A 14,052-nucleotide genomic window follows, 5' to 3' on the forward strand; every position below is an offset into this window, starting at 1 on the left:
TTTCAAAGTGAAATGACCTTTCCCATCCCCCATTTCAGGAACCAGGATGGGCCCTGAATGTGTAAAGTGCTTTCTGAGTAAGCATGAGGAGCTAAGTTTGGGTCCCCGGATGGGGGATGTGTCTGTAAGTCCAGTAGTTTGGGGGCAGGAAAGAGATAGGTAGATTCTGGGAACTCTTTGGCCAGCCAGTCTAGCCTAAATGGCAAGTTCTGGATTCAATGAGAGATGCTGTTTTGGAAAATAAGGGTTAGAGAGCAGTAGAGGCAGACACTTGACAGTAACTTCCAGCCTCAACATGGACACATAGTTTTAAATATGCATGTGTATGCACACATAGATAGCCAGCAATTAGCATTTTATGTAAATGTTTAAATCACTAATTTGACATTTGATGTTACAATATTTTTTATATTGCTATTTGTCAAACTATATGCTTGTGAGTTAGTCAAATGTGTGAGAAAATTGTGCTTCTGAGGAAATTCTATTGCAGGCACACACAGTTCACCTCAGTTAAGGTTAGTTTATTTCAAGGTTACCAGGGAATAAAGAGTAAAATGTTAAGTTATGGGGCTTTATGTTTTATTTTAATTTTGTGTTTGTGAGTGCCTCTGTCATGTATGTATGTATATTACATGTGTACCTGATGCCTGAGGAGGCCAGAAGAGGGCATTGGGACTGAGTTCAGGCAGTTACAAAATATCACATGGATGGTGGAAACCAAACTTGGGTCATCTACAAGACTAGCAGATGCTCTTAACCTACTAAGGCATCTCTTTTGCTCTTTGATTTTTATGTTTGTTTTTGGTTTTCGAGACAGAGTTTCTCTGTTCCTTTGGAGGCTGTCCTGGAACTAGCTCTTGTAGACCAGGCTGTTCTCCAACTCACAGAGATCCGCCTGTCTCTGCCTCCCAAGTGCTGGGACTAAAGGCGTGTGCCACCAACCCCCAGCCAGCTCTTTGCTTTTAAAGCAGATTTTATTCTGCAACCCAGGCTGGCCTAAAACTTGCGGTCATTCTGGCTCATCAGTAGGTGTTTGCCCATGCCTTTGAGCCCTGGGTAATGAAGAACATGCAAGCTAGTGGCTGCATTAGGTGCAGATATGCATACTTGTGAGAATAATACATTGTATGTGTGAATACAGAAAACATCGGACCAGTGTGGGACCAAGCAAGCCTGTGTCCCAGCCCCGGAGGAACATCGTAGGCTGCAGGATTCAGCATGGGTGGAGAGAGGGCAACGGCCCTGTCACCCAGTGGAAGGGGACTGTCCTGGACCAGGTGCCTGTGAATCCTTCCCTGTATCTTATAAAGTATGATGGATTTGACTGTGTTTATGGACTAGAACTTAATAAAGATGAAAGAGTTTCTGCACTTGAAGTCCTCCCTGATAGAGTTGGTAAGTTTTTAAACTTATTCTTTAAAACCTATTATTTTAAAAAGTGATGATTGAATGCTTTTTGATTCTCATTATTAGTGTTGTTATATCAGACCTCAAGTACCTCTGATAAACATTTACCGCTTACTGACACAAAAACTGACCAGGGAAGATGTTCTGAAACTACAGTTGAGGGCCTCATGACATTTATAAATGTAGATCTTTGACCTAGAGGTTTCCGGTCTTGAGTTGCTTATTGCTGTCTGTGATTGGCATTGGCTCAATGACGTGACATGGCGTGTTGTGTGTTACTAATGGTAAACGTGGAGCTGCAGTGGAATCATCCAGGATGAGAGCTCTGTCCGATCTTCAGGAGGTTTGGAAGTAGAAAGCTGTGGTGTTAAGCGTCTTTCTGTCATCTTAGAGAGCTGTGACTGCACGCTTCACTTGTTACATGCTGGGATGCATCTTCTGACCCAGGGTTTCCCTCTGTGTCTGCTTTCCAGGACAAGGCTTCTCACTTGAATATTCATGGGCCAGGAGCAGACCTTGTGAGCACCCTGGCTGTGTGTCATCTAGGCGGGTGGGGGGTGTTCTTTGTGGTTTGGGGTTGTCTAGTTCACCAATTATAGTTGTGAGCGAATGCACTTTGAACAGTGGAAGTCAGTAAGATATTGTGTGTCTGCTGTGGTTAGTAAGTAGTTCAGTGCTCTTTATTTTGACTGGTCTCACGCTCACTGCCATCCTCCTGCCTCAGGCTCTGGAGGTGGGGGGGGTAGAATTATAGGTATGAACAACTATACTTGGCTAGACTCTTAACTCTTTAGTGCTCACTATGAGAGTAGAATCAAGAAAGTTACTTGCATTTTTTGTTCTGGGTAGGAAAAGAGTCTTCTAGCCCACTTCAATGTGTACATTGAATTTTAATTATAGCAGTGCTAGAGATGGAAGCCACTGTGGGAGTGGCTGTCTGTGACTTCTCTGAAACCTTCCTGTTCTTCTGGGTGATTCCCCCAGAAGGGGCATCTTCTAATTCCTGTTTTTAAAAGGGAACTGCCACAGAACCCCCTATTTTGTTGAGGTCCTATAGCCCCAGCAACAGTGCACAGGGCTTCAGCTCTCCAGCTCTGCTGGCATTACTTAGTGATTTCTGTTTTGAAAGTAGCCATTTCTAGGTGTAAGGATAACAAGGTGTAAGTTAACAAGACTGTGGTCCCTGCATGCCTGTGGCCCTTGGTATATCATCTTTGGAGACATGTTCCTTCAAGTTTCATTTTTTTAATCAGAAGAGTTTTGTTGTGTCAGTTTTTGAATTGTTGTAGTGTAACTAACAGTTTGAAGAGGTTAATGGTGATTGTTTCAGACTATGTTGCAACTGACCATTAGGGAGCTGCTATTTGTAGACTTTAAACTCAAAATTCTCTATTAATACCATATCACCGTGAGGCTGGATCTCACATAACTGGAATGAAGCTTGAATGAAGTTGTTTTTCAAAATTACACATTAAAGAAACTGTAGAGAGATAGCTTTAGTATTTAAGAATGCTTGCTGAGACTTCAAGAAGACCACACCACTGAACAGCACAGGCATCCAGCAAATGCCTGTCACAACAACCCCAAGGGATGTGGCACCCTTCTCTGGTCTCTTCATACACCCAATATACTTGTACTCATATGCACACACCTTTTAAGAACATTTTAACTAGAAATTAAGGTTTGCAAAAATGTGAATTTTTTTTACTTGTAATAAATTTACTACAAATTAGCAATTGCTAGCTTGAAGAAGCTATTAATGTGTATATGCTCCTGTATGTTTTAAATGTCCTGCAGTAGAGATTTTGCTCTGTTTCTGACTGCTTCGTTGCATATGTAACACCACAAACAAGTTGTATGTCCTAATTAAATTGAGTAGCAATATACTTGCCTAGAAAATCTGAATTTCTTTTCCTTGATTTTAATATAGAAACTGAATGAGTGATTAGAAAGGAGATATGGTTATTCTAAAAGATGTTTACCTAGAATGTGAGGGCTGGAGTGACACACACCCTCATAACCTGTCTAGTAGTGAACACAACACACAGAAAGGCTGGCAACTCTTCGCCTGTTTTGTATGCAAATAGGCTCTCTCATGACACTACATAGACACCTGAAACTGCTCTGAGTGCTAGTAACAGGGAGAGGGCCTCTGCTTCATGGAACTATCCAGACACCTACCAGATCAGCAAATCCATAAAGTAAGACAACTTTAGGTAACAAGGACTGTTATCTGTGAACTGAACAGCACATGAGGAGGTTGGCGGGGCTATTGTCCTGGTGAGCTCTAGGGACTGTGTTGTGGAAATAGCCAGTCCCCTGAAGAGGGGAGGAAGTTTGACTGGGCAGATGGGGCATGCTTCGAAGAAAGGAGGGATTTGAGGGGCTTAAGGATGGTGACAAGCTGGGAACATTTTAAGTGACAGTTTTCTGTAGATAGCACCATGATCACTCTGGTGGCTATAGAAAATAGACTGTAGGCGTAAGAGTGAATAACTGTTCTCAGAACATGAAAATAAAGTGATGAGACGTGAACTTCCAGTTCTTTTAAAACAATAACAAAACATGTGTTAAGGTTACTTTCTTTGTATTATTTATGTGAGGGTAGTTGGACTCAGTGAGAGTTCAGAGGACTCTTATCAATTATTAATAGGAAGGGGCTAGCACTATGTGCTGTGTGTGGAAACTTTTTCTTGTCTGTTTGTGAGTCAGATGCTAACTCATAGCTTTAAAATAACTGCTAAAGAAGCAATAACAAAACCACTTAAGACCTGTGGTTTAGATGTAATACTGAGTAACTAAGTTCAGAAAATAAGGGCCAGATTTCTTTGTGTTTAGTCCCACCTCTGTGCCAGTCCTGGCATTTGGTGTGGTAGTTATTCGTCTTAGATTCCCTGGCCACTCTCATGTTCACTAATGTATTACATGGTCAAAGCTCCTGTCTGTTAGTTAACATTTGCTCGAGTATTTTACTCTTTTAATTCCAGCCACATCTCGGATCAGCGATGCACACTTAGCGGACACAATGATTGGCAAAGCAGTGGAGCACATGTTTGAAACAGAGGATGGCTCTAAAGATGAGTGGAGGGGGATGGTCTTGGCACGGGCACCTGTCATGAACACGTGGTTTTACATCACCTATGAGAAAGACCCTGTCTTGTACATGTACCAGCTCCTAGATGATTACAAAGAAGGCGACCTCCGCATCATGCCCGATTCCAGTAAGTGTGGCACATCAGCAGCTTTTGGTTTTGGTGATTTGAAAGGAATTAGTATTTTGACAAAAGTATTTGAGTAATGGGTTTTCAGATGTGTTTTAGGGTTTTTGTGTATACAAACAAACTTTTCCTTGTGAATTTTAGATGATAAAATGTTAGATCACTTAGAGAGGTTATTTTAAATTTTTAGAAATAGTACAATGTAATTTTTTTGAAGGTCTTCACTTTTTTGTTCTTTATGTACAAAGACTAGCATGATCTGTTTCACTGGGTAGACAGTCTTGAATAATCCATTCAAGGTTGCTTAGTCCAACTTAATGAAGCCTATGTCCTTAGCGTACTGACGGAAGCTGACGGCACATGTTCAGCCCATATTTCCGGATCAGGCCGTGGCGGTTAGAGTAGACTAGGCAAGAGCGGGAGCCCTGGGCGAATTTCCGCGGGTGACTCCAGTAGAGCTGCTGGTGACCCATCTTGCTTTCAGCCAGCCCAAGAGGAGAAAGGCTGGAATTTTTTATTAGTGGAAAGCATGTGACCATGTAGGGAATAAAGTAAATCTAGTCCATCGTTTTTTAGCAGCTGTTTTCTCATTGCTGGTCTGGTTTTGCCTACTCTGTCCTGATTTATTTTGAAGCTTGCCATCTACAGTGATCATTTAATGTGTGAGTAGTGGACTTCAGAGACTACTGGTTTCAGATAACTTAATTGGAGGTTTGAGATACAATTCAGTGCTAGAGAGGGCCTTGCCAAGCATGAATTGAGGCCCTGAGTTGTATCTCTAGCACCTCAAACGCAAAGCAGAACTGAACCGGGGAGAGAACTTTGAGTAGCAGCTAGACTAGCGAGTGAAGATGCTGGTGCTGTCGGCAGTGGGCGAACTGGTTTTATGAACCTAGTTTTTGTTCTTTGAGAAAGTCTCATGTAGCAGAGGTTGACCTAACTTACTTTATAACACACACTGGCCTTGAACTTAATCCTCCTGCCTCAGGCTCCAGTGTAGATAGAGTTTCTTTCCAGCCTGGTCCCACAGCTGTTTTGCCCCAAATACATAGAGGCTTATATTAATTATAAACTGTTTGGCTCATGACTCGGACTTCTTATTGGCTAGCTCTCTCTTAACTATTAACCCATATCTATTAAACTATGTATTGCCATGAGACTGTGGCTTACCAGTAATGCTCTGACATGTTACTCCTTGGGTGACTACATGGCATCTCCCTGGTGGCTCCTCTCTGTTTTCCTCTTCCCAGCATTTCTAGTCTCGTAGCCCTGCCTATACTTCCTACCTGGCTACTGGCCAATCAGCATTCATTCACCAACCAGTAAGAGAAACATATATTCACAGCATATAGGACATTCCCCATCATCTCCTCTTTTCTGCCTAAAAAAAGGAGGATTTAACTTTAACATAGGAAAATTATATATAACAAAACAGTTATCAAATGAGAATTATAATTACAGTATTTAGTCCATTAACATTTGGCAAAATTTAAAGAAAATATTCTATTATCTATCCTATTTTTGTGAGTCTACAAGTTTTATGTACAACTTAGCTTTTCATAACTAAGGAAAATCATAACTATCTGCCTTCAGTTCCATCAAAGACCCCAGAAGGAAAATGTATAAACTCTAGAATTGACAGAGACATCTCACTGCCTAGACAGTCACCCAAAGCTCCTATGTAACATTAGGGCATCCCTCTTCAGCCTATATGCCAAGAATGTCTGGTAGACTTTTTGATGAAGCAGGAACTTTGAAAGACCTGCATGAGACTGTGAGACTAGGAATCCCACTGTGACTATGTTTTACATGGAAATTCTTGTCTCACATTGGGCGCCATTTGTAAATGGAGCTCTTAATTGGTCTAGATAATACTCCAGAGTTCTGGGATTAACAGGAGTGCACCCCTCTGCCCAGACAGGTTTTGCTTTAAACAGCAGTTTTCATTTTGCTGTCATTTTAAATCAACCCAGTGCTGTTAGTGTGTTCACAGGTAGGTGTGCTCATTGAGTCATTAGCTTCAGAGAACTGCTACATCAGAAAGGCCCATGCTGCTTACCACCTCTCACCCACCCCTACTTTTTGAGAGGTACATCTTGATTTTTCTACTGAGTTGAAGGTAACCTTGAATTCCTGATCTCCAGGCTTTCACTATGCCCAGCTTTTTTATTTCTGATCTCCTGATCCTTTACTTACAGCCCTAAGCAGCTAGTCATTTTATTTCCTGTTGTGGACTTCCATGTGAATGGATTTTTATGGGAACTTTTGTGACTAGTTTGTTGCTTCACATGATTCCAGGGTTTCCTCATGTTGAAACAAATTTTAGGATTTATTCTTCATGAATAGTGTTCATGTATAATTTATTACACACACACACACACCATAATTCATTTGTTTAGCTGTTGATTCATACTTGGGTTGTTACTATGTTTTAGTTACTATGGATATTGATGCTTTATAAATATGTGTATCTGAGACTCTGGGTGTTTGTGTTTTCATTTTTCCTTGGTGTGTAACTTGAAGTGGAATTGCTAGGTCTCATTGTTCTGCTGTACCTCTTGATGTTGCCTTCAGCAGTTGGTGAGGGTCTGCTTTCATGTCCTCACCAGCACTCTCTTGGTTTTAGAATTCATTCTAATAGTTCTTTTAGTGAGGATGGAGCAATTTCCCTTGTGGTTTGCTTTGTTTCCTTGGTGACTAATGGTGTCTTGGGGATCTTTTCGTGTGTTTACTGGCCATTTGTGTATCTCTGGTGAAATGATTGTTTAGAGTCAGCATTCTAGATACTAGTCTTTTGTTAGAAATCAGACTTAGTGGTGTTCTTCTGTGGGCTGTCTTTTCACTTGGCACTGTGCTGGGAGTTGCAACAGAGTCTTGCTATGTTGTTTAGGCTGGCCTGCAGTTTACTATACAGTCTATCAGGCTTCAAACTCGCCATCATCTGCATTGTCCCTGGAGTGCTGGGACTACAAGTGTGCACTGCCATCTCACCTGTCTTTTCACTTCTTTGATTGACCTTTGATACCCAAGTTAATCTGTTTCTTTTATTACTTATGCTTTTGGTGTCTTAAGAATTGCAAGTCTTATAATTGGGTTTATTATTATTGTTGTTGTTGTTAACATGTGGTATAGTGTGAAGAGAGGATATAATAGGTCAGCTCGTTCTTTTTCATGTAGCTCCTCTGGGACTAAGCACCATTTGTTGAAAAGACTATTCTTTCCTCCAGAGAATAGCTTGGCACCTTGTAGAAAATCAGTTGGGTGGCTGTGTGGATGTGTTTGGACCCCAGTTCTGTTCTCCTGTTTCTGTGTCTGTCATTGCAGCTCCCACCCTGTCTTCATGGCATTCATTGCTCTGTAGTTAAGTATTGAAACAGTATTAAGTATTGCAAGACCTCGTCTTGGGCGTCTCAGGACTGTCTTGACTGTCTTGCAATTGCATATGAATATTAAAATCAATTTGCTGATTTCCAAGAAGTTTGTTGGGATTCAGAGTTGGCAGTGGTGTTGTCTGCAGAGTATACTGCCCTCTCATGTTGGCAAAGAGTAGCAAGTCTTCCAGTCTGTGAGTAAGGATGTTTTTAAAACTTGGAGCTCTGTGATGCATTTCAAACAAAAGGAATTGTTTCCTTAATGTGATTTTTAGATAAGCCTGTTCATTTAATAATTAGTTTTTGTTTTGTTTTACAATAGTGTCTTGCTATTTAACCAAGACCTCAAACTCAACATTCCCTATCCCAGCCTCCTGAGAGCTAGAACTGTAAGGATAAACTTCCACATCAGCCTAAACCTGTTCTAAAAGGACTGTTTCCTCAGACACATGGATCCTTGGCCTGAGACATTGTGGCTAGCAAATACTGTTGTGGTGTGACGGTCATTTCTATTTCTTTTTTAAAAGTTCTTCCTATGAAGAAGCCAGTTAAGGAACTTACTGATAAGCTTATTTGGCCTGGAATGACTACTTTTTTATTGACTTGTGTGTTCATTTTTACAAAGAAAATTGTTGGTGTACTCTAGGATTTGTGTTCAGGAGAGTGTTCTTTAAGAGCATTCCCCAGCTATAGGAAAGGTCCATCAGAGCAAGTGCTGTTGAGCTGAGAATGCATGTGCTAGTCCTTCACACAGCGCTGCAACTTTTCCAGCCACTTCTTGGTCTTCTCATGCTTTTGCAAGCTTCTTAATTTCCTGTCAGTTGTGTGGAAGTTTGTCTCCCATTAGAATAGTGCTGGCATTGTAAGTTCTGAAGCAGCCCCACCACTGAGTTTGACCAGTTCCTTTGCTGGCTAAGTAAGTCTCGATGGACGCTTAGACTCTCAGAGCTTCTGTCACATTGGTTGGCATCATGTGTTGGGAATTCCTTCATTAGCTCGAAAGTTTCTGTGGAAGTGTGTGGTAATAGGGCAGTGCTGCCTGAGGGAAGAGAATTTTTGAGGAAAAAGAACTTCTTTTTTTCACTTTCTGGTTTAAAAGAACATGTGCAGGGATTCAGTTTATATTGTGTGTTTGTTCCAGAGACGACTGTAGTGGGTCACAGAGTGTCAATCAGTCAGAAGCTTGCTGTAGTTGGAGGTAAAGATGTAAGCGTAGACCTGTTACATGAGCCACACTAGAAAGCTGTGCTACTAGACCCCTCCCTTCCTGTGTTCCAGCTATGTCAAGGCGTGGAGGCTGTTTGTACACCTGAGACATCTGGCCAGTCTGAAGCCCATCTGCTCCTCTAAAAGCTTGGTGTTTTTCTGAACCTCTAAGGAGTGCTTTAAAATAGTTTTGTGACTGCTTTGTGTCCTCACCTCACTTTTGTTTTGGTTAGTGGTGGCTTGTTGTCATTCGTGTATTCCCAGAGGTAACTGCAACCTGAGGCGCTTGTGGATGGATGGTACCAGATACCAGCCTGCCGGGATCTGTTTTTCTGTTTTCCTGGCCTGAGTGGATCCAGTTCATATAGTGCTTACTTGTAAAACATGGAGAATTTCTTTCTTTCTCCTGTTTTGAAACTGGGTAGAAGAGGTTGGAATGCATTGACATTGAGGAGCAGGGGCTTTCAGACTCATAGATAAACTCCCAGTGATGCCTCAGCATTTCAAATGAGCACCATGGTCTCAGGAAGCCCTGTAGGAAAGTATTTGAAAGCCATTTAAACTTAATTTTAGATAATTGCAGTTGTAATTTAATGCCATCCCAAGGAGTTTGGGTTATGATTTTTAAGTCAGTCATACATCTGTCTGGATGAGGTTCTGCAAACCACATGAGTTTGCTGGAGTATATCCCGGCTGTTAACTTCTGGGCTGCCCTTAGCCATTTTGGTGCTGCATTCTCATAGATGACTGACTGGGACATTGACCATGTGCCTGAAATATTTACAGAATGGCCTTTACAGCGAGTGTTGACTACATCATGATGAACTCGGGATAGCTTAAAGCTTTTGCTGCTGAAATGTGGTGGATCTAAATACTGACTTGATTTTTTTTCTTTTCTTTCTGTTTCTGTTAATACAGATGATTCGCCTCCAGCAGAAAGAGAGCCAGGAGAAGTTGTGGACAGCCTGGTAGGCAAGCAAGTGGAATATGCCAAAGAAGATGGCTCGAAAAGGACTGGCATGGTCATCCACCAAGTAGAGGCCAAACCCTCTGTCTATTTCATCAAGTTTGATGATGACTTCCATATTTACGTCTACGATTTGGTGAAAACATCCTAGATGTCATCACAAACTTTGCCACATTTGTGGAACTATGAAATGTATAATTTGTAGACATAAAGACTTGATTGCTTTCCAGTTTAATGAAAGCTTAGGTGTCCCTGCGAACCCACAATCTCCACCAGCAGAGCTGGTGTTGTTCTGAATAGTGCAGACTGATTCGAACACAAGGCATCTGGGAGGGGAGTCCTCCCTCTTTGGAGCATCTGTGGGGGGTAGTCCTCCCTCTTCAAAGCACCTATGTGAGGGGGTCCTCCCTTTTACAAGAAGGCTGTCTGTTGGGGGTTACAAGCAAGGTGGTAAAAGTTAAGCTAGTATCATAGTCATTTAAATCTGGATAAGTTGTAACCATTTTCCCCATCACTTTGACACACTGTCTTATTCTGCTGCCACAATGCAAGCATAGTTTGTTATTTTTGTTACTGCCTTTTTTGAAAGATTATGTATCTATAGCTACCTGTCTAGATCTGCATCTGTGTGCCTATGTATATATTATACACACACACAGGCACTCACCACTGGCACTCCTTTCCTTGTGGAGTGGGGTGGGGGGTGATAATGTTTTCTCCAGTTCAACAGGAGTGCTTGACCCAAGTCAGTCATATTTATAATATGCCTGCTCTTTGTTTAAAATTAAATTTGGGCACGGGAAGCACACAGGGACATTTAGGTTTTTTTCAAAGATCAGAATTCAGAGTACCATTTCAGTCTGGAGGCTTTTAGCTATGAATCCAGGTATATATTAGCCATAATCAGTCAATGACCCACAGAATTTTAGTAAACTGTTGAGAAATATGGGTAAAAGGCTGCCTTCAATTCTAAGCTTTGTTTTCTGTGTTTTGGGTTTTTTTTGTTTGTTTGTTGTTTTTTTGTTGTTGTTTATTCTTAATCATAAGTACTTTTAAAATAAAGCCCAGGTTCTTGGTTCACATGGAATAACGTAGATGTGTTTTTGGATAGCACGTTGGTATGCATCCAGCCATCAGGATTTTAGTACATGGATTTTAAAGGCAACAATGCATCAGTGGTTTGTATATGTGTAAATTCCTGCAGGAACAGTGCATTGGTATTAGAAATGTAAGTTTTAAATATGGCATTGTTGCCTTCTGTTAAGTTCTCTGGGGCTTTTTAATTTTTGTTACTATTATTGTTGATGTATGATTATGGTCAGAAGGCCTCTTCTCCCCTTCCCTACCTGCTCCTTCCCTACCTGCTCCTTCCCTACCTGCTCCTTCCCTACCTGCCCCTTCCCTACCTGCTCCTTCCCTACCTGCTCCTTCCCCAGTGAATGTTGGGCAAGTACGGCTTCTTGTCTTGACCCTGTTGTGGCGGTGTCTGCTCTTGCTCCAGGTGTGCTGTTCATGCGGGTTTGCTCCCTCCGTGACCCTGGGCTTTGCATGTACATTATGTGTCACTGTGGAAGGCTGTCATGCTAGCCAGCTTGTGAGTGAATGGCAGCTCTTGGCCACTGAGTGCATTCGTGGTTTGTTCCTATAAGGTTGTTTGAAGCTGAGATGGAACTGAAAATGTGGTTGGTTGACCAGCCAAACATCTGCTTGCTCTCACTTCGTTTAAGAGGAACCCTGGTGGCCGGTCAGCTGAGAGAAAAGTGGTTTGTAAAACCAGTCTCTTGTAGAGATTGGAAATCTTATTTGTAGCTGGACAGCTTTGGGTTCTGTCAAGCATACACCAGAGCCTTGGCCTAGTTTAGGTCTGCTTACTTTGTTGAGGCTCTTCTGATGCAAGAATCATTCCATAGTTCAAGGAGCATGTTACTGGATACCCATTTAGTCTTCACAGAGGCTGACTGTCTCATGCTTCTGGATGGTCACAACTGCTCACCATGTGAACACAGTACCTCAGTTCTGTCCCTGGCTGCAATCACCCTGTGCTCATTGTTTTCCCAAAGGGACCCAGGGACAAGCTTCCCAATGCAGTGTGATATACCCTAGTCTTCGGTGCTTCTAGTGTATGTGACCAGGTGTCGTCCTGCATGTAAATCTCAGAGCTGAGTCTTGACTCCCAAAGCCCATACTGACATCTGGGGCACAAGTGGGCGAGTGTGTTCTGCGTGGACTGACAGTGCAGAACATGGCATGGTGGCTGGAAAGTAAAGTTCCTTTTGAAATGTCCCAAGGGCTGCATCTGTCTGCCATTATCTGATGTCTTGCGTTGTGGTTTTCTGCAAGCAGCCCACGTTACTTGGGTTACCCGTGAACTCCTGGTCCAGAGGGTGCAACGTGATGATGGTGACAACTCTGATCACTATTCCATGTATTGCCTTTACGGAAGGCTGAGGGAAGGGGAAGGGTTTTGTTAGTTTGTTTGTTTTTTATTGTTTTTCCATCCCTCTCCCACTCTTCTTTTGGTGGCTTCCACCACCCTGAACGGTGACTGACTCTCCTCCCGAGCCTGCCACCTGCTTCCCTTAGGCTCACAGTTCAGATCTGCATGCATTGCTTGCATTGTTCTGGTATCTGAATGTTGATTCCTCGTTTAGGAGTTCAACATTAATTTCCAAAATTATCATGGGGCTTGTGGCAACACAAGGCGTGAATCTGTGTATAAAATTTATTGGCCTTCCTCACTTACCTGCTCTAGTATCGTATCGTGTGTGCGTGCGTGTGTGACGTCAGGCTGCCACGTAAACTTCAGAGAAGAACCTTAAAGCAGACCATCCTTTTTTGCATGCTCTCTTCTAAGTAGAATGTTCAATGTAACTAAGTAAAATTGCATGTTAAAGAGACTTAGGTTCTTTCTTTCTTTCTTTTGTTTGATTTGCTTTTGGTTTCCTGTATATTTGCTTACTGTGCTGTTCTAGTGGTTGTAGGGTAAAGACGCACCGGTGAAGCAGTCGTAGCGCCGACAGAAGGTGACTCCAGTTGTATATGTCACGCAGCATTCGAAGGGACTGTGCACGCTCTAAAAATCACAGTTGCTTCTAAGCCAGATTTCATTTCTTGTCTTGTTTTATGTGCCAAACCCCAAAGTGCATTGGGCCTGACTCTCTGAACACTGTAGACCCGTTAGAAAGAAGACCGCTCTGACTGTCAGATTGTAGTGCCTGAAAACTCTTATGCTGATTGTTGAAGAGATGAAAGTCCTCCAAAGATGACACAGGAAAAATTACTGACAAAATAACCACGGCCGAAGTTTCTGTGTTCCTTGGGGATGCTGCGCTCTCCGTATTCTCCATCATTGGTGCAGTTTGAATGAATGAGTAGAGTTCAGAGGTGTCCGTGTTCACATTTAAAACTAGATAAAACGACCTCAGTTTTTGAGCTTGAATTCATTTTTTAATTTTAATTTTATTTTATACAACGTGTAGACAGTTCCCTGTTCTCTGCATTTAGAAGTATACACAGTACAACTCTGTTAATTCTGTAAGTAATTTTTATAATTATGATGTAACTCTATCCTTCCTTAAAACATTCAAAATAAACCCTTTATGTGCAACTTGTGACTGTGAACTGTGTGCTGCTGTGTTGACTCTTTCTGAAAGGGGTCCTGAAGTCATGACAGTCCCACACATGGGAATGTCAGCTTTGGTAGGAACAGAAGACAGTGTACGTCAGAGGAAGGCACAGTTCAGCTGTCCACATGTCTGCTGTTTCTGATTTGATATTAATGAAAAATGTTAGTTAACTGTGACTTTGATGACTTTGAACTTAAAGTGTTTCCATATATAGAACTCAATAATGTGTGTAGGGTATTTTCATACCTATCCATCCT

General features: G+C 41.9%; 1 protein-coding gene and 1 pseudogene across 3 annotated transcripts in view; one reads left to right on the top strand and one right to left on the bottom strand.

Moving 5' to 3' along the window:
* Positions 1-13,776, top strand: part of Spin1 (spindlin 1) — a 48,605-nt gene extending 34,829 nt beyond the window's left edge. For all 3 annotated transcript variants that reach the window (XM_005066309.4, XM_040755961.1, XM_013110633.3), the window contains exons 4-6: positions 1,142-1,395; positions 4,395-4,628; positions 10,121-13,776. In XM_005066309.4, coding sequence (XP_005066366.1) covers positions 1,142-1,395; positions 4,395-4,628; positions 10,121-10,320 — 688 coding nt within the window. In that variant the 3' untranslated portion in view covers positions 10,321-13,776. The remainder of the gene's footprint in view (positions 1-1,141; positions 1,396-4,394; positions 4,629-10,120) is intronic.
* On the bottom strand, positions 4,858-5,098 carry LOC101832950 (annotated as a pseudogene).
* Positions 13,777-14,052: the final 276 nt, after the last annotated feature.

This window comes from Mesocricetus auratus, unplaced genomic scaffold (assembly GCF_017639785.1).
Source record: "Mesocricetus auratus isolate SY011 unplaced genomic scaffold, BCM_Maur_2.0 Super-Scaffold_100013, whole genome shotgun sequence".
Lineage (NCBI taxonomy): Eukaryota > Metazoa > Chordata > Mammalia > Rodentia > Cricetidae > Mesocricetus > Mesocricetus auratus.